The 17,649-nt window shown below is 38.1% G+C and overlaps 2 protein-coding genes across 3 annotated transcripts in view; one reads left to right on the top strand and one right to left on the bottom strand.

Annotated features, from left to right (window-relative positions):
* Positions 1–1,134: 1,134 nt before the first annotated feature.
* On the bottom strand, positions 1,135–10,466 carry FBXO48 (F-box protein 48). Its single transcript, XM_004449191.3, has 3 exons — positions 9,508–10,466; positions 6,256–6,593; positions 1,135–5,459 (listed from the first exon to the last, which is right to left on the bottom strand). The coding sequence occupies exons 1-3, from the start codon at positions 9,545–9,547 to the stop codon at positions 5,298–5,300; spliced, it is 540 nt and encodes a 179-aa protein (XP_004449248.1). The 5' UTR covers positions 9,548–10,466; the 3' UTR covers positions 1,135–5,297.
* A 33-nt stretch (positions 10,467–10,499) lies between these two features.
* The window catches only part of APLF (aprataxin and PNKP like factor), a 135,109-nt gene continuing 127,959 nt past the window's right edge, over positions 10,500–17,649 (top strand). For both annotated transcript variants that reach the window (XM_004449192.5, XM_004449194.5), the window contains exon 1: positions 10,500–10,638. In XM_004449192.5, the coding sequence (XP_004449249.1) occupies positions 10,543–10,638 (96 nt within the window). In that variant the 5' untranslated portion in view covers positions 10,500–10,542. The remainder of the gene's footprint in view (positions 10,639–17,649) is intronic.

A 17,649-nucleotide genomic window follows, 5' to 3' on the forward strand; every position in this document is an offset into this window, starting at 1 on the left:
TCAATTCCCAGGGCCTCCTGGTGAAGGCAAGCCTGCCTGCGTAGTGAGGTGGCCCGAGCAAAGAGCTGGCCCATGTGGAGTGCTGGCCCGTGCAGCGACCTGGCCCAAGCAGAGTGCTAACCTGCACAGGAGTGCTGGCCCGTGCAGCAAGGAGGCCCGAGTGGAGAGCTGGTGCAGCAAGATGACGTAACAAAAAGAGACACAGAGGAGAGACAATAAGAGACACAGCAGACCAGGGAGCTGAGGTGGTGCAAGAGTTTGAGCACCTCTCTCCCACTCTGGAAGGTCCTGGGATCAGTTCCTGATGCCACCTAAAGAGAAGACAAGCAGACACATAAGAACACACAGCAAATGGACATAGAGAGCAGACAACGGGGGGGGAGGGGTACGGGATAAACAGATAAATAAATCTTTAAAAAAAAGTGTAAGCACAATACTTGAATAAAGAGGAACTTAAAAATTGTTGGTTATTACAATGAATCAACTTTGGTCATTGTTGCTCTAATTTCATCCTTTTTATATTTTTGACCTTCAACTGTACTTTAAATAAAAATGTTATCTTCCATTTCATGTATTCTTCTTTCCAACCAACTCATCTTGTCTTTTACTAGTATTATTAGAGCATTTGAAGTCTTGGAGAGATGGTCCTATATAAAGGCAAAGCAAAGATGAAATAAAAGTGGTTAAAGATGTGTTATGTTTTCAAATTAGGCTTAATATGTGAGTGTCAAGGTCCAAAGTTTATATCTCATAAAAATTTTATCGAGCATTAGTTCCAGGTTTAAGACTGGGTCATAAACTAGAAGCAACTAAAGAAAAGTTCAAAATTAATTTTTAAAATATTAAATCTTGTACTTGAATAAATATTAGAAAACATGAGGATTTCTTAATACTGTTTCCCAATAATCTTCCCTCTTTCAGACTGCGTATATGTAATGTGCTGTTTTATCTATGAGTAAGAGCACTCCTTCCTCCATTCTACTCCACCCACTCATGTTCCTGGTCTGATAAATGTACAGTTCATTGTAAGATCATGCCATAAAATTTACCATTAAGTTCCAAAATTTCCCTTTCAGTGTAAACTTTGGTCATGGGTTACAACTCACTAAACAACAAATTGTTTTCATTACAATAGTAGTTAAAAAACTAAAGTTTATTCATATAATTTGCATAGGTAATACTTAAAATTGATTGTGGTATCACAATTATTAAAAAATAATAAATGGTATTTCTTGCATTAAGTTTGATTTTAAGAGTTTATTCAAAACAGAAAACAAAACTTTTTTACTTTCCTATTTTCTTCTTGTAGGTGTTAAGAAGACTAAAACAATTATTGATATACAGCATTAATACTCTTCTCTTATGGGTTGTACATTCACATTTCAATACAATCTCATCCATTAACAGTACAGTAAATTATTACATTCTGAATAAGATTAAAATAAATAACCACAGAAATAATTTAACACATCTTTATGGACTATCTACCGTGAGCCAGGTTTTGGGAACACAAAAATAAATAAGAAATGGTCCCTGCCATTAAAAAGCTCTAAAGAGGAAGACAGACAATAAAACAGACAATTCAATGCAGTTTGAGAATAAAATGCACAAAGAACTATGACAACCTTAAAAGGGCCACTTAATCGAGAATGGCTGGAGTTGGGAATAGTTTCCAGACTGAGATGATGAGTTTTGCAAAGTGAGAAATTTTGCTAAGAAAGCAATAGTAGGTGAGGGGAAGAACATTCTAGATACATTGAACAGCCTGTGCAAAGGCAGAGAGGTAAGAAAATTTTATGTTCGGGGAACTGCAAATAGTTTGGTTTGACTAGACTGAAAGTTACAAGGTGGAGAGAAGAGGCCAGAGAGGTAGGCCAGACCATACCATGAAAAGCCTTACAGGTTATGCCAGGGAATTTTTTTTCTACCTGAATGAAGTGAGGATTTTCAGTTAGGGATGACATGCTAATTTGGGTTTTAGAAAGATCATTCTGGTGACAGAAAGAGGATGATCTGGAAATAAGAACTGTTGAGAGGTTACTGTAGTAATCCAAAGTTCAAGTAAGGGCTTAATAAAAACAATGAATTAAGAAAACAGCAGCTGTAAGAATGACTATTGACTGGATACGAAGAATGATGCAGAAGAATAAAAAATAAAATGGCCATTCACTGAGGTAGGGGCTGGAGGAGAAAGAACTGGTGCTGTGGGAAGAGGAAGAGTTTAGATTCACGTGTTTGAGATTTAACTAAGACTCCAACAGTGAGCGCCATAAGTGTTTCTGGAGCATCATGGGAAGATCTGATCTTGAGACAGCACCCATAGTGGTAGTTGAAACCCAAGGAAGAGAAGCGATCACCTAAGATGTTCAGAATATAAAGGGATGAGAGAACAAAGGTTGGTGAACCTTGGGGAACAAGAAATTGTAATGAATTGATGAAGGAAAGCAAGTGTGAAAGAAACTGAGAAGGGACGAGTATGATATGGAAAATTTAAGAGACTATAGACACAAACCTAGAAGGAATTTCAAGAATTAAATGCTGTGTCACATATATTAAAAATTAAAAATTGATTTAGCAATTAATTCACTTATAACTTTGATAACAGCTTTAGTGATGAGGAATAAAGGCCATATTGAGAAATGATTGATGAGGAAGTCAGAGGCAAGTAATTATTTTTAAGAGGACGTAAAATTAACAGGACTAAGGACAAAGCAAGGTATGGTATCTAAAGCAAAAACTAAGATACTAATGTAAACTAGAAAATACCATACGCTAGGAAAAACAGGCAAAGGCAACCACATCAGGTATGACTCCTAGTGCAAAGGTTGAAAGTTTCAATCAGTTTAGGCGAGCAGATTGGGAAGGGCTTTCTCTGTATCTCTACTTCTCTCTCCTATTGACTCCACATTATCTTGATGATGATCTGTTTTCTTTGTGTGTCAAGGAACAGTTTAATCACAAAAAAGGAAAGGGCTTTTCTCTTTCAGCTATGAAAGAGAATGGTCAGGGTCATGTGCCCATCCCTGGACCAAACAGTGTCTCTAGGGGAAGTAGAGTACTGTAGAAAACCAGCTTGGGGAGGAAGTGAGGAGAAGGGTGAGTCTCCCTAATTAGGGTGACCTCTATTAACAGACCTCTATTAACAGAGTTGGGCAAAGACAAACCACATCTATTACATAAAACATAAAAATACACGTATACATATGCTATTGTACAAAGGTGCTATTCAATAAAATGCTTTATAGCTTTAATTTTTCCCATGTTTAAGATTTCAAAATGCTTTCTTATCCTGTTATTAAATTAGTGGGATGCTTTCCCTTCAAATTACACTTTTGTTAATAGGGACATGGGCAGAAGAGAATGTTGTGTCTAGAAGTTCTGTTTTAGGAATAGCAGAAGGAATTGGGCAGATGACAAAGGAAGAGACAGGAGAGCAGTCTACAAATATTTGAATGGTCATCATAAAGAAAAAGAATTAGTCTAGTTCTAGAGGGTGGGGCCAAGACTAGTAGACAAATGTTATAGCGAGGCAGTCTTCAGTTCAAAATAAGGAAGACTCTCTAATTATCACAGAAATACTAGAATACACTAGGGCTGTTTTGTGATGCAAAGGAATCAAACTATGGCAAGTATTTGAGCAGGGACTAGCTGACTACCGTCAGTGTTCACATAGAGGGAAGCATTGAATGGCCCTGGAGACTGGACGGCTTGATTTCCAAGCCTCCTTCTGATTTGAGGAGATGGTAGGACACATTGACCATCACTCGCTTGATACAGCAAAGGGGATTTGTATGTAATGGGGCATCTTACTGATGTTTGGCTATTTGTTAAATATTGGTTTCCTGAATTCTATTTTTTATGTTACAGAGCACAATTAAAGAAGGAACACTCCCTCCTGACTAAACGTTTTAAGATACTTTTTACTATGGTACTGACCGTAGATTCACAATGAATAATCTGGTACAGAGAGTACTATGACATTTACTTTTAAGAAAAGGAGAATAAAAGCCAAATGCTAAATTAAAAGATCCTGGAAAGCTATAAACTTTAAGAAGTCAAGTATTAAGTGTTTCCTAGAGTCATTTTCTTTCTTTTAGATATGGAAAAAATAAAAAGGAGTTAAAAGCCCTTTGTCTTGGCATCTGCAAGTAGAGAGTAGATGGTGCTATAAGGCTGTCAGAAAGAAAATTTTACCAAGAAAGAAGAGGTGGCAGTTCTGACAGTCAGTTAAGTGTTTTGGAAATTTTCCACAAAAATTTTCAGCTTCTGAGAGCAATTTCAGGCTTACAGACAAGTAAGAAAAAGTCTTATAAGCTTTAGTTCAGTAGCCAGATTAATTTTAAGCTAAACCACAGGTTTAATATGCTTTAAAATGGTCTCAATATTTGATAATCAATCTAATTTTGCTGAAATGGAAAATTTAAAATTATTGAAATGAAAACTTATTATTCATTTAAACATATTGCTCTTAATTTCATTTAGCTAGTCCTTCCATAAACCTAGCTATAACTACTACTTAACGAATCTGTCAGTTTCTTTAGTGGCTCCCTGAATTTTTGAATTATCATTAAGCAGAAAAATACCAATCAAATGCTCTTGTAACTTAAAGTACTGCAATATACTAACACAAATACATGAAATAATACATTTAAAGTCACTCTATCAGTATAGTTTATGAAAATAATATTTCATGATTTTTCTGTATCACAATAAAACCAGAAAAATATTAATAAAGTACAAAATAAAAATAAAGCTTTAACTTTCATTATACTTTCCCAGTTAAAAAAAAAAAAAGTCAAGAGATAAAAGTATACCTTTTGCAACCTAATTGTCATTTTAGTTTTAAGCTCTCAAGGTTACAAGATATTTGTGATTTTTTTTTAAAGATTTATTTTTTAAAATTTCTTTCTCCCTCCTGCCCCCAGTTGTCTGCTCTCTGTTTCCATTTGCTGTGTGTTTTTCTGTGTCTGCTTGCATTCTTGTCAGCGGCACCAGGAATCTGTCTCTTTCTTGCGTCATCTTGCTGTGTCAGCTCTCCGTGTGTGCGGCTCCACTCCTGGGCAGCGTGCGCTCTTTTCGCGTGAGCAGCTCTCCTTGTGGGATGTATTCCTTGCATATGGGGCTCCCTTACGCAGGGGACACCCCTGTGTGGCACAGCATGCCTTGTGCGCATCAGCACTGTGTGTGGGCCAGCTCACCACACAGGTTAGGAGGCTCTGGGTTTGAACGCTGGATCTCCTATATGGTAGATGGACGCTCTATCAGTTGAACCAAATCCGCTTCCCTGATTTTTTCTTTTATCTTTCCAATTCTGCTTCTAGAATTTCCCCCCATGTATCTGCATCCATCGGGCACATGATTTTTTCTGGCAGGCTAATGGGAGAACTTATGTTGCTATATCTGCCCCTTAGCCATTCATGTTTCACTTTACTCTTCTGGTAATTCCTCAGCAGTATTACCTGAAAGAGGTAAACCATCAAGGTTAAAAAGAATATAGTGGAGTTGTATGGGAAATCTACACATCTGTATGACTGTTTTGCAAGTTCACAATATCCATAAGAAAAATATATTAAAAAAATAATAGTATGGGTTGGGGGAAAAATACACCAAATGTAAGGTAAGGAATATAGTTGGTAGTAATATTTTGATGATGCTTTTGCATAGTTTGTAATAAATATTTCACACCAATGCAAAGAGTTGGTGGAGGGGTGATGTATGAGACCCCTGTGTGATGTTATGTATGTTCATTTTGTAAGTTCGCAATCTTTACTATACATTTACTGTTTATATGTGTTTATGTATGAATGATATACTTCCATTAAATATATATATATATATAGTAGATGGTTGGTGACTATGCTTGAAACTAGAGAAGATGATTGACAGAATGAAAAAGAAAGATTAAGTATTTAAATTAATAAACATATATATTAATAAATTGATATGCAGGTATACATATAGTGTGACCCATTTGGTATGCTGGGGATTTGGAGAAGGTGGAATGAAAAGAAGTAGCCCCTTTACTTCTGGTTAATAGAGAAAATTCCTGGATTTAAGATTCTTAAAATCATTTATAAGGATAAATGAGAGACAGTGTGGTTAGTAGGAAAAGAATACTAAATAAATTTAAACTACCTTTCAAAAGCAGAACACTATATGAAATCTTAACCTCTTCTGAGCAGCAGACAGATTTGGCTCAAACATACTACAACTAACACTGTCAAAAGCACTGCCATCTGCAAACATTAAACTTACCCGCCAGGAAAAACCACTTTCCAGATCATCATCTATTTCTCTTTGGCATATAGCTCGTACAGTCAAACAGTGAGGTTTCCACAAGTAGTCACTGTTTCTTATTGTGTGATTCCAGCTTCTGCACGTCACTGAAGCCCTGCACAAACTCTGAATGTCTAGCTGACTGAAAATTTTAAAAGTAACTTCTGGAGGCAGTAGTTCAACAAAGTTGTTTTGACTCTCTATTTTCTTCTCCGCATCCACAGAATTCAGTTCTATATCAGAAACTCTTGAATTATTGTTCTTCTTGGAGTTTTTCTGCATAGCTTGATGTATCAGTAAATTCTCCTCGTATGTAACTGAAAGGCAAAGTTTACTGAATATGAATAAAACAGGAAATGTTAGGTTGTATGAGCATAACAGAATAAAAATTTTTTAAAAACCCATGGTACACCAATGTTCATAGCAACATTATTCACGATTGTCAAAAGCTGGAAACAAGCCAGGTGCCCATCAACAGATGAATGGATAAACTGTGGTCTATTCACACAATGGAATGATATGCAGCTGTAAGAAGAAATGAAGTCATAAAACATGACAACATGGATGAACTGGAGGACATTATGTTGAGGGAAGCAAGCCAGACACAAGAGGACAAATACTATATGATTGTGCTACTATGAACCAAATATACTGTGTAACATATGGTATGATTAAAAAAAATTTATATGTATCCAGTACATTTAAATGAGAAATGTATGTTTTTATTCAACTATGTTTTCTTTTTAGTTTTTAATTATTTATACTTTCAATTATTAAATGTACAAAATAAAGTTAAAAAAAAATCCATGGTACCACACTACACAGTGAACCCTGAATTAAATCATGGACTTTAAAGCACAATTATAAGCATGTGCTATCATCAATTGTAACAAATGTTCAACACCAATGCAAGGTATTGGTGGTGGGGTGGTATATGGAAATCCTGCATTTTACGCATGAATGTTCCATAAACCCACAACTTCTCTAATAGAGAAAAAAAAAAAGAAAATCAGATCACATTGCAAAAAGACAAACCTAATGGTTGTCTCACTGAACAAAGTAAAAAAAACTAAATATAGTTTTTAGCAGTATTTATTCTAAAATAGTGTGTTTAAAATTAAATTCATTATTTTCCAACTAATATCTTCTGTATCAATATTCAGTTAAGCAAGCAACCTCTTTTTATTATCTTGAAATATAATAAAGGGTTGCATAAGCAGAGCATATTATTTACTTCTGCTTTTTAAAGAAAACAAAAAAGAAAGCAAAAAAAATCTAGATTTTCTCCTTAACATGTAGGCTTTTGTTACAAGGATATAAAAGTCCCTAGGTTCTCCTGATTTCAATGTCATGTCTGATTCACTGAGGTGGCAAACTTTCAGAACAATTGCTAATTGCTTATGCAGATTACTTAAAAACTTTTAAAAATCCTCTAAGAATGTAATCCAGAGTTCCAGAAAAAAACATTAAAGCATTATTCCTCCAATGAAAATATGGTGAAGGAACTTAAATGAACTTTTTGGGGAAATAATCTTGACTTTAAAAAAAGAAAACTAGTAACTATATTTCAAACAGAAGCCATGTGAAATTTTCTGCTAAGCAAATTTTACTTTAATTTGGTAATTACTATCTATACCTTTCTGTACCTAGTCTTTTAACATATCTATAGTTCATTATTACTTCCACCTGTTGGCTTAATTACTGGCTTAACTGCCCCCCCTTCCTTTAAGAATTAATATGTATATGTTAATAACATAACAAGTAAATTTGTGGCTACACACACACACACACACACACACACAAAACCCAAGTTTATATGTACTCAGTATCTTCAGAAGAGACTATAGATTCTACTCTTAGCCATATACTTTGGGTTCAAATTGCAATTCATTAGCTGTATGATGTAAAGAATTTTTTTAACTTTCCCAACTCTTGTCTCCCATCTATAAAATGGGGCAAATGAGGCTCCTATCTTGTCTGTTTCTGCAAAAATTAATATGTAAGACGTCCAGCATCACATGTGAATTGCACATGGAAAGCACTCCTGTTAGTTTCTTTCTTTTCAAATGGTGTTAGTAGATGAGGTGTGAATCTAAGAAAATGTTTTTTTTTTCCGCGCCCAAAGAACATTACCTAAAAACGAGAAATGGTTCTTCATATGCCAGATCATATTTGTTGAGGTTAGTAGCAGCAAACTACTGTGAGAACACACTGGATTCCAAGGATTTATTGAAAATATGTATTATTCAATCCTATGAAACTTACCTGTGTGAACAGATACCTTGCCATTAAACTCATAATTTTTAATTTGTAACTTAATAAAAAACCAGAAAGACTTTTAGTGGTTTATTAATGAATTGCTGATTTATTTTATACAGAGTGGGTAGGTATTCACGTTTGACACTAATACTGCCTGAAATTGACCAGAGGATGAGATCAGGATTAAAAATGACACGAAGTCTCAAAAATCAAATTCAGATATGAGTGTTTCAGCAATGGCTCCTGGAAGCTATCATATCTGTATAGTTCATTATGAACTAAGTACAAGTCACTGAGGCCATAAAACAACAATGACTAACAGCCATAAACAATGTGCACAGGTCAGATGAGTACTCAGATGTGAATAGCACATAACTAAAGATTTTAAGGCCAGTTTCAGCTAATTTACCTATGACACACGGTGCATGTTTCAAAAATCAGTTGAAAGTATGACTGGTACATCAACACTTCTGACCTACACTTATATATATAGACAGCTCGTATCTACTGAAAATCCGTTTATTCCATTTTGCACTTCTTTTTTTAATGGCGGAGGAAAGGGTGAGAGCAGGAAGAGTTGTTTAGGATTTTAAAAAATTCAGCTAATGAAAAGTTCTCTTTCTAGATGTGCTACTCAGTTCTTAACCAGAGTTGCTCCCATGCATTAGGTAGTTCATGATCCAAATGAGCTGTGGAAGTTGGAGGTTTTTTTTTTTTTTGAAGTTAGAGTTTTAATGACACTGTTCGGCACAGGACTTCCCTCTTGAAATTAGGAAAGCAAAATGGTAAAAACAAGGGCAGGAGGCAAGAGTAAGTTTTCCTTTATGTAACTCTTCTCCTCCCCAACCATCAAAACAAATCGAAACTAAAACCACCGTATTCTTGCCAAGAATCTCATATTAGAAAAACATTACTGTGCATTTAAATGTTTGCTAATCCTCCCAGGATCTAACCGGGAAATAAAATACTTACTCTGGTGACAGAACTTCCTCAAGCAGGCAGATGAAGGCATCTGAATTTAGCTCTCTTTGGAGAGCTTCCTAAAATCGGACTGGGCATCTTCCTTTTTTTAAAGTTCAGTTTCCCCAGGATGCCTAAAAAACTACCCTTCTTCTTCCTTTCTCCTTTTTGAACCGAAGCGTGCTAAGTTACCTCTTCAGTTAGGTATGAGCTGACCCCTTCAGGTGTCACACGGAGGGACGTGTCAAAGGCAGAGTAGGTGGAGGGGCTGGCGTCCCCGGGCACGGAGATGCTCTCCGGCAGCCCTCACCTCGTCCAGAATCCGCAGGTGGGAGAGGAATGACTCCTGCGTCCCACCTGAGCCACCCGCTTAGCGTGTCCAGCGCGGGCTGCAGCTCGCTGTGTTCCAAGACTACCCGGCGCTTAAAGACTTAAAAGTGAACAATAACAACCATCAGCACTGACTGACACCGCGGCTTCCGCCCGGGCCGCATCCTCAAGCGTGCCGACACTGCCGGGAAGGGAAGACCCTCCAATTTACAGGGCTGCAGTGGCCTGTCCCAGAGCGATTCAAAAAGCTTTGGTTTCCGAACTCTTCCTAAACGTCCCTCGCGTCCACCCACTATAGGTCCGCTTTCTGGCTCGGAGTTCGCACAGGCGCAGAGAGAAGCGCGCATAGCCTTTTGGGACTGGTAGTTTCTCCAGCTCACCTCAGATCCAGAATGGAGAGGAAGGAAGGCGCCAAGGACTACAAGGTCCGTTGTCCTCTGATCTAGGTGGGCGATACTGAGGCAAACCCGGACTTTTAAACAATTATTTTTAGGGGGCGTGATGGGGGAATCCCTCAGTGCGTCATTGGTCCAGGTGGAGAGGCGGGACTCCGGAAAGCCACGCTGGTGTCTGCGGGACTAGGCAGGCCCGAGCGGAGTAATTTCTTCCCCTTCTCCGACGTTTTTCCGGGGGCTTGAGTAGGCCCCACGCCTCCGTGGAAGGCGGAAACGGCTGCGGGGACTGTCTCCTGGTTGAAGGGTCGGGTCCTCGGCCGCCATGTCCGGGGGCTTCGAGCTGCAGCCGCAGGACGGCGGCCCTCGGGTGGCCCTCGCTCCCGGGGAGACGGTGATCGGCCGCGGCCCACTGCTGGGAGTAAGTGCGGGAGCGGCTCAGCCGGACCGGGAGAGCCGTGCGAGGCCCTCGCCGGCGCCCCAGACCCCACTCCCCCACCACGCCGGCCCTGTCTCTGAATTGTAGAAGTTCGGGGACAGGATGTTTTCAGTCAACTTTAATCAGCTTGCAAACATTTCCTTACGTTGCCTTTAAAATTCTCTGATTTGTGTTATCTTATCCAAGGGTTGGCACTATGGTTCACCAGTTAAATCCAGTCTGTTTTTGTAATGGGCCCACAAAATGACTGGCTTTTACGTTTTAAAATGTAAAAACAAAGCAACATCAACAAAACCCTCTTTGCCTTTAAGGAAGAATTGTTGTTCCAACGGTTAAGAATATTGCCTCTTTGGCTGCAAAGCTTAAAACACTTACTATCTTACTGTCTGGCCCTTTAAAGAAAAAGTTTGTCATTCTGTGATCCTCTCTCTTCTAGGCTAATTTCTTTTGAGTTCTGTCCTGATCTGCAGGACCTTGAGGACCTTCCTACTTTTATTGTGATGGTCTTTTTTTTTTCCCTTGGTAATAGCAGCAGCTAATCCTTTTATGGTGTGTTTCAGGTACTAATCTAAGAACTTTACATATATTGCATATATTTAAAACTTTGAGAACACTATGAGTTAGGTGTACTGTTATCCTCATTGCACTGATGAGAAAATCGAGCCATAGATAGGTTAAGTAAATGTCCCACGTAAGCTTTTGGATGCATGGTACCACTAAACTATATATTCCCTACCTCTTTGAGAGGTTCAGGAGTTAGAAAATTTGCATTTTCTATTTTGGAATTATGTTGATTTTATAGATTTCTTCCTAAATATATATGTATTTTACTTAACATTCTACATTCCATTTTTAGTGTCCACTTTGTTCAGCACATTCTGCAGACCATAGCACTGTGGGGATACAGAGATGAATGGGCCTTGGGTCCTTCCCCTCTAGCTTTAACTGACCTGGGAAGATAGACCTGTGTCAATGAGCTGACACCAGGAAGTAGGGATTGTGGACTGAACTGTTATTCCAGCTAAGCTCTAGTGTCTTAAGTTCAACCACTGGTGTTATGGTCCTTCCCAGAACAGGAAAAGGAGTGGTAGTTCAAGGTCATATTGTAGAAATTGGTCCTGAATGGGTGTATTTATGTACTTAATACAGTTATTGCTGTTTGTGTATGTGTTTTATTTTGTATTGATAGGCAAGTAATTATTCAGTGTTTAAATGTTAGTTTCTCCTTAGTTTATTAACCTAATAGAAACATGTAAACTGCCTGGGAAGTTTCCTTTATTTTTTTTTTTAAAGCTAATTTAAAAAAGAGTATGTGCTTCATCTAGTAATCATATTTTTTTTAAGTTAAAAATATTTTATTGAAATATAATGTAAATACAGATCACAAAACATTAAATGACCAATATCTTAAGTATCCTCTCACACACTCTTTCATTCACCAACCCTCCTGCAGTCTCGGCAAGGATAACCACTAGTCTGACTCCTTACTGCATGAAATAGTTTTTCCTTGTTTTGTAACTATTTATAAATAGAATCATACAGAATGTATGCTCTTTTTTGTCCACCTTCTTTCATTCAATTTTGCATTTGTGAGATTCAGGGGATGCTAATTATTTTTTTTTACTTTTGTGTATGCTTTTTTTTTCCTCTTTTTTTTTAAACTTTATTTTGAAGGACGTTTTAGATCACAGAAAAGTTAAATTGAAAATATAGGGAAATCCCATATTCCACCTCCCTCACATTTTCCTCTATTAAATAACTTCTTACATTATGTAGTACATTTGTTACAATTGATGAACAGATACTGAAGCATTGCTACTAACCATGGTCTAAAGTTTACACTTTGCATGGTGTAATTTTATAGGTTTTGGCAAAATGTATAATGCATGTATCTGTCATTGCAATATAATGCAGAACAATTCCAATGCCCTAAAAATGCCCTATATTCCACCTATTCTACCAGCCCCCCCCACCACCACCACCACTTTCTGGTAACCCCTGTCTTTATATCAATGTTACAAGTTCTTCCTTTACTGCAATAATAATCTCTACTTTGGTCCATGCTTGCATTCTACCCTTATGTTTGTTCATTCCTCAATCTTAAGGATTTGGGGATGATGATGCAGATTGACAGGGCCTTACCTATCTGGGGCAAATGGAAGGAAATGTTTTGTTTGCAGTTGTAGATACCCTGTTTTTTGGGATGAGAGTTGTACATCATCATCATTTTGTTAGTTGTCCTGAGCGAGTCCCCTGAGTTAGAGAGTAAGTGTTGGCTGCAACTCTGCTGAGATTCAGGGCTCATATGAACAGGCTTAAGATTTAAGTCTCTGGGAAGTATATTTAATGGGTATAGTGCTAATTATAAATTCAAATAAAAGGGGTAGAAGAATCATGTATAGGGAAATTATAAACAAGTCTAACTCTGTTACAGTGAGAAAATAGGTTATCACATAGTCCAAGGTAAGGCCCACTGACTGGTGCTGATTTCATGGGATTGTGTGCCTTGCCTGTAGTGTCCAGGTGTCTCTAAAGTACCTGGGAGTACCCTTGTTTGAAGCTTTGTTTACTATGACAATAGTGAGATCCACCTAAGACGTGCATAAGCGTAACCTCTACAATGACCTGACTAACTTTGAAATCTCTGAGCCATAAAAACTTTTGTATACAATATTTTCTCCTTTTGGTCAAGGTCTTTTTCCAAATGCATTGCTTGGTATTATTCCCTCAATGCCAAGGAGGCTCATCCCCAGGAGTCATGTCCCATTCTGAGGGGGAAGATAGTGAGTTTATTTGCTGAGTTTGGCTTAGAGAGAGGCCACATTTGAGTAACAAGGAGGTTTTCAGGAAGGAACTCTTGGGAAGCAGACATAGCTCAACTGATAAAGCATCCATCTACCATATGGAGGGTTCAGGGTTCGATCCCCAGGGCCTACTGACCTGTGTGGTTAGCTGGCCCAGGCACAGTGCTGCTGCTGTACACAAGGAGTGCCGTTCCATTCAGGGGCATCCCTACATAGGCTTCCCCCATGTGCAAGGAGTGCGCCCTACAAAGGAGAGCCACCATGCATGAAAAAAAGCACAGCCCACCCAGGAGTGGTGCTACACACATGGAGAGCAGCAAGATGACACAACAAAAAAGAGACACAGTTTCCTAGTGCCACAGGATAATGCAAGTGGATGCAGAAGAAAACACAGTGAATGGCAGAGAGAGCAGATAATGGGGTGAGGGAAGGGGAAAGGAGTAAATAAAATAAATCTTTTTTTAAAAAAAGGAAGTAACTCTTAGGAATAGATATTATTAGGCTAAGTTTTAATTTTACAGGAACAAGGATCATAAGTATAAGCATTACCATCGAGGGCTTGGCATCCTGGTCTGTTTTCTTTTATTAAGCACTGCCTATGTACTCTAGAGATTCTTGTTACTCTTTTAGAGAATGTAGCAGGACTCTCCAGGATGGGAATTTAATAACTTGTTGGTTATTGTTTGGGTCTCCACCCACTGAGATAATATCCTATGACCACATGAACACATTCATATTCCATAGAGGTGTGTCTGTGGTGCACCCTTTCTCACACATTCCCCCCCCCCCCACTGACACCATGCACCAGTGACCTTCCCCTGCCATAGTTGCCAGAACATTCCCATAATTGTATTCTCAACCACAATCCTCTACTTCCCCAGAGTTTACCTGTTACTTCCTCCAGCCTTTCCCCCAGCTCTATGGATAGCCCAAGCCCCTCCTAACCCCCCTCACACTCTAGCATTGTTGATTCCACTCACATCACTGCACTACCATCACTCCATCCATTGCTAAACCTCCCACATCCACCTTATCATAGATTGTGTCCAGATTGAGCATTGGCTCACTACTCTCTATTCCCTTTCTGTTTCCTGTATGCTATCTTCCAGACTCCTTCTCTGAGAATCTGCTCAATATCCTTACTTCCTTTTCAGTGAGATCATGCAATACTTGTCCTTTAGTGACTGGCTCACTTCACTCAACGTAGGGTCTTTGTGATTCATCTGTGTTGTTGCATGTGTCATTACTTCATTTCCTCTTATAGCTAAGTAAAATTCCATCGTATGTATATACCACATATTTTTTCTACTTAAATTGTTTTTTCTATTTTTGTTTTAAAGAAACTTTAGATTACATAAATATTACATAAAATATATAGGGAATTCCCATATGCCCCCTTCCTTTCCCCTCCCACACTTTCCCATATTAACAACACCCTTCATTAGTGTATATATACCACATTTTATCCATTCATCCATTGATGGACGCTTGGGTTGCCTCCAACTTTTGGCAATTGCAAATAATGCTGCGTTGAACATTGGTGTGCATATATCTATTCACATCCCTGCTTTCAATTCTTCTGGGTATATTCCTAGTAGTAAGATTGCCGAATCATATGGCAATTCTGTACTTAGCTTCTGGAGGAACTGCCAAACTGTCCTCCACAGTGGCCGCACCTTTCTACATTCCCACCAGCAGTGGATTAGTATTCCTGTTCCTCCACATCTTCTCCAACACTTGTAGTTTTCTGGTTTTGTTTTTTTTAAATAGCAGCCAGTCTAATTTGTATAAGGTGATATCTAATTGTAGTTTTGATTTGCATTTGCTGAATAGCTAGTATGTCAAACATCTTTTCATGTGCTTTTCAGCTATTTGTATTTCTTCTTTGGAAAAGTATCTATTCAGATCTCTTGCCAATGTTTTAAATGGGTTGTTTGCCTTTTGCTTTTTGAGATGTAAGATTTCTTTATATATGCTGGATATTAGGCCCTTATTATTATTATTTTTTAAATTATTATTATTATTTTTATTTATTTAATTCCCCTCCCCTCCCCCAGTTGTCTGTTTTTTTTTTCTGTGTCTTTTTGCTGCATTTTGTTTCTTTGTCCGCTTCTGTTGTCGTCAGCGGCACAGGAAGTGTGGGCGGCGCCATTCCTTGGCAGGCTGCTCCCTCCTTCGCGCTGGGCGGCTCTCCTTATGGGTGCACTCCTTGCACGTGGGGCTCCCCTACGTGGGGGACACCCCTGTGTGGCACAGCACTCCTTGCGCGCATCAGCACTGCGCATGGGCCAGCTCCACACGGGTCAAGGAGGCCCGGGGCTTGAACCACAGACCTCCCATGTGGTAGACGGACGCCCTAACCACTGGGCCAAAGTCCGTTTCCCATATTAGGCCCTTATAAGATAAGTAGTCTCAAATATTTTCTCCCATTGAGTAGGCTGCCTTTTCACTTTCTTGACAAACTCCTTGGAAACACAATAGTTTTTAATATGAGGAGGTCCTATTTATCTATTTTTTCTTTTGTTGCTCTTGCTTTGGGGGGTGAGGTTTATGAAACCATTTTGTATTACAGGTCCTTGTAGATGCATCTCTACATTATCTTCTAGGAGCTTTATGGTCTTGGCACTTATATTTAGGCCTTTGATCCATCTTAAATTAATTTTTGAATAGGGCATGAGATGATAATCCTCTTTCATTCTTTTGGATATGACTGTCCAGTTCTCTAAGCACCATTTGTTGAGGAGACTATTCCATCTCAGTTGAGTGGGCTTGGTGGCCGTATAGAATATCAGTTGACCAGATACGTGTGGGTCTATATCTGAACTCTCAATTTGGTACCATTGGTCAGTATGTCTGCTCTTGTGCCAATACCATGCAGTTTTAACTACTGTTGCTTTGTAGTATGCTTTAAAGTCAGCTAGTATGTTTTCTTCAATTTCATTTTTCTTTTACAAGGTGTTTTTGGCTTTTTGAGCCCCTTACCCTTCCAAATAGCTTTGACAATTGACATTTCCAGTTCATTAAAAAATGCTATTGGAACTTTTATTGGGATTGTGTTGAATCTGTAATTCCGTTTGGGTAGGATAGAAATCTTAATGTTATTTAGGCTTCTTATCCATGAACCTCGAATGTCCTTTCATTGATTTAATTCTTCTTTGATTTCCTTTAGCAATGTTGCATAGTTTTCTATGTACAATATCCTTTACATCCTTAGTTAAGTTTATTCCTAGATATTTGATTCTTTTGGTATTATGAATGTAATTTTTTTCTTGATTTCCTCTTCAGATTGCTCATTATTAGTGTACAGAAACACTGCTGATTTTTGCATGTTAATCTTATATACCACTTTACTGAACTTGTTTATCAGCTCTAGAAGCTTTGTTGTAGATTTTTCAAGACTTTATGTATAGGATTGAGTCATCTGCAAATAGTGTAAGTTTTACTTCTTCCTTTACAATTTGGATGCCTTTGTATCTTTTTCTTGCTTAAGTGCTTGAGCACGTAGTTCTAATACAATGTGAAATAAGAGTGGTGTCAATGACATCCTTGTCTTGTTCCAGGTCTTAAAGGGAAAGCCTTTCCACTGAGGATGATGTTAGCTGTGGGTTTTTCATATATTCCCTTTATCATGTTGAGGAAGTTTCCTTCTAATCCTATCTTTAGAAGTGATTTTATCAAAAAAGGATGCTGTATTTTCTTGAATACCTTTTCTGTGTAGCTAGAGATGATCATGTGATCTTTTCTCTTTGATTTGTTAATGTGGTAGATTATATTGATTGATTTTCTTATGTTGAACCATATTTGCATACATGGAATAAAACCCACTTGATCATGGTGTATAATTCAATTTATGTATTGTGGGATTTGATTAGCAAATATTTTGTTAAGGATTTTCACATCTAAATTCATTAGAGAGATTGGACTGTAGTTTTCTTGTAGTGTCTTTATGTAGTTTTGGTATTAGGGTGATTTTGGAATCATAGAATGAGTTAAGGAATGTTCCCTCCTCTTCAGTTCTTTGGAAGCGTTTGAGCAGGATTGGTATTAGTTTTTCCCATAATGATTGGTTGAATTCCCCTGTGTTGCCATATGGTCCTGGGCTTTTCTTGGTTGGGAAGTTTTTGATCACTAATTCAGTCTCATTACTTGTGATTGGTATGTTGAGTTCTCTATTCTTTTTTTTTTTTTT

Source organism: Dasypus novemcinctus, chromosome 17 (genome assembly GCF_030445035.2).
Source record: "Dasypus novemcinctus isolate mDasNov1 chromosome 17, mDasNov1.1.hap2, whole genome shotgun sequence".
NCBI lineage: Eukaryota > Metazoa > Chordata > Mammalia > Cingulata > Dasypodidae > Dasypus > Dasypus novemcinctus.

Excerpts from the sequence above, each read along its gene's own strand:
- FBXO48 (XM_004449191.3), bottom strand. The coding sequence starts at position 9,547 with ATGCCTTCATCTGCCTGCTTGAGGAAGTTCTGTCACCAGA. Across the intron at positions 6,594-9,507 it reads GAGGAAGTTCTGTCACCAGA|TTACATACGAGGAGAATTTA; the intron begins GTAAGTATTTTA and ends TTTGCCTTTCAG. Across the intron at positions 5,460-6,255 it reads AAAGTGGTTTTTCCTGGCGG|GTAATACTGCTGAGGAATTA; the intron begins GTAAGTTTAATG and ends TACCTCTTTCAG.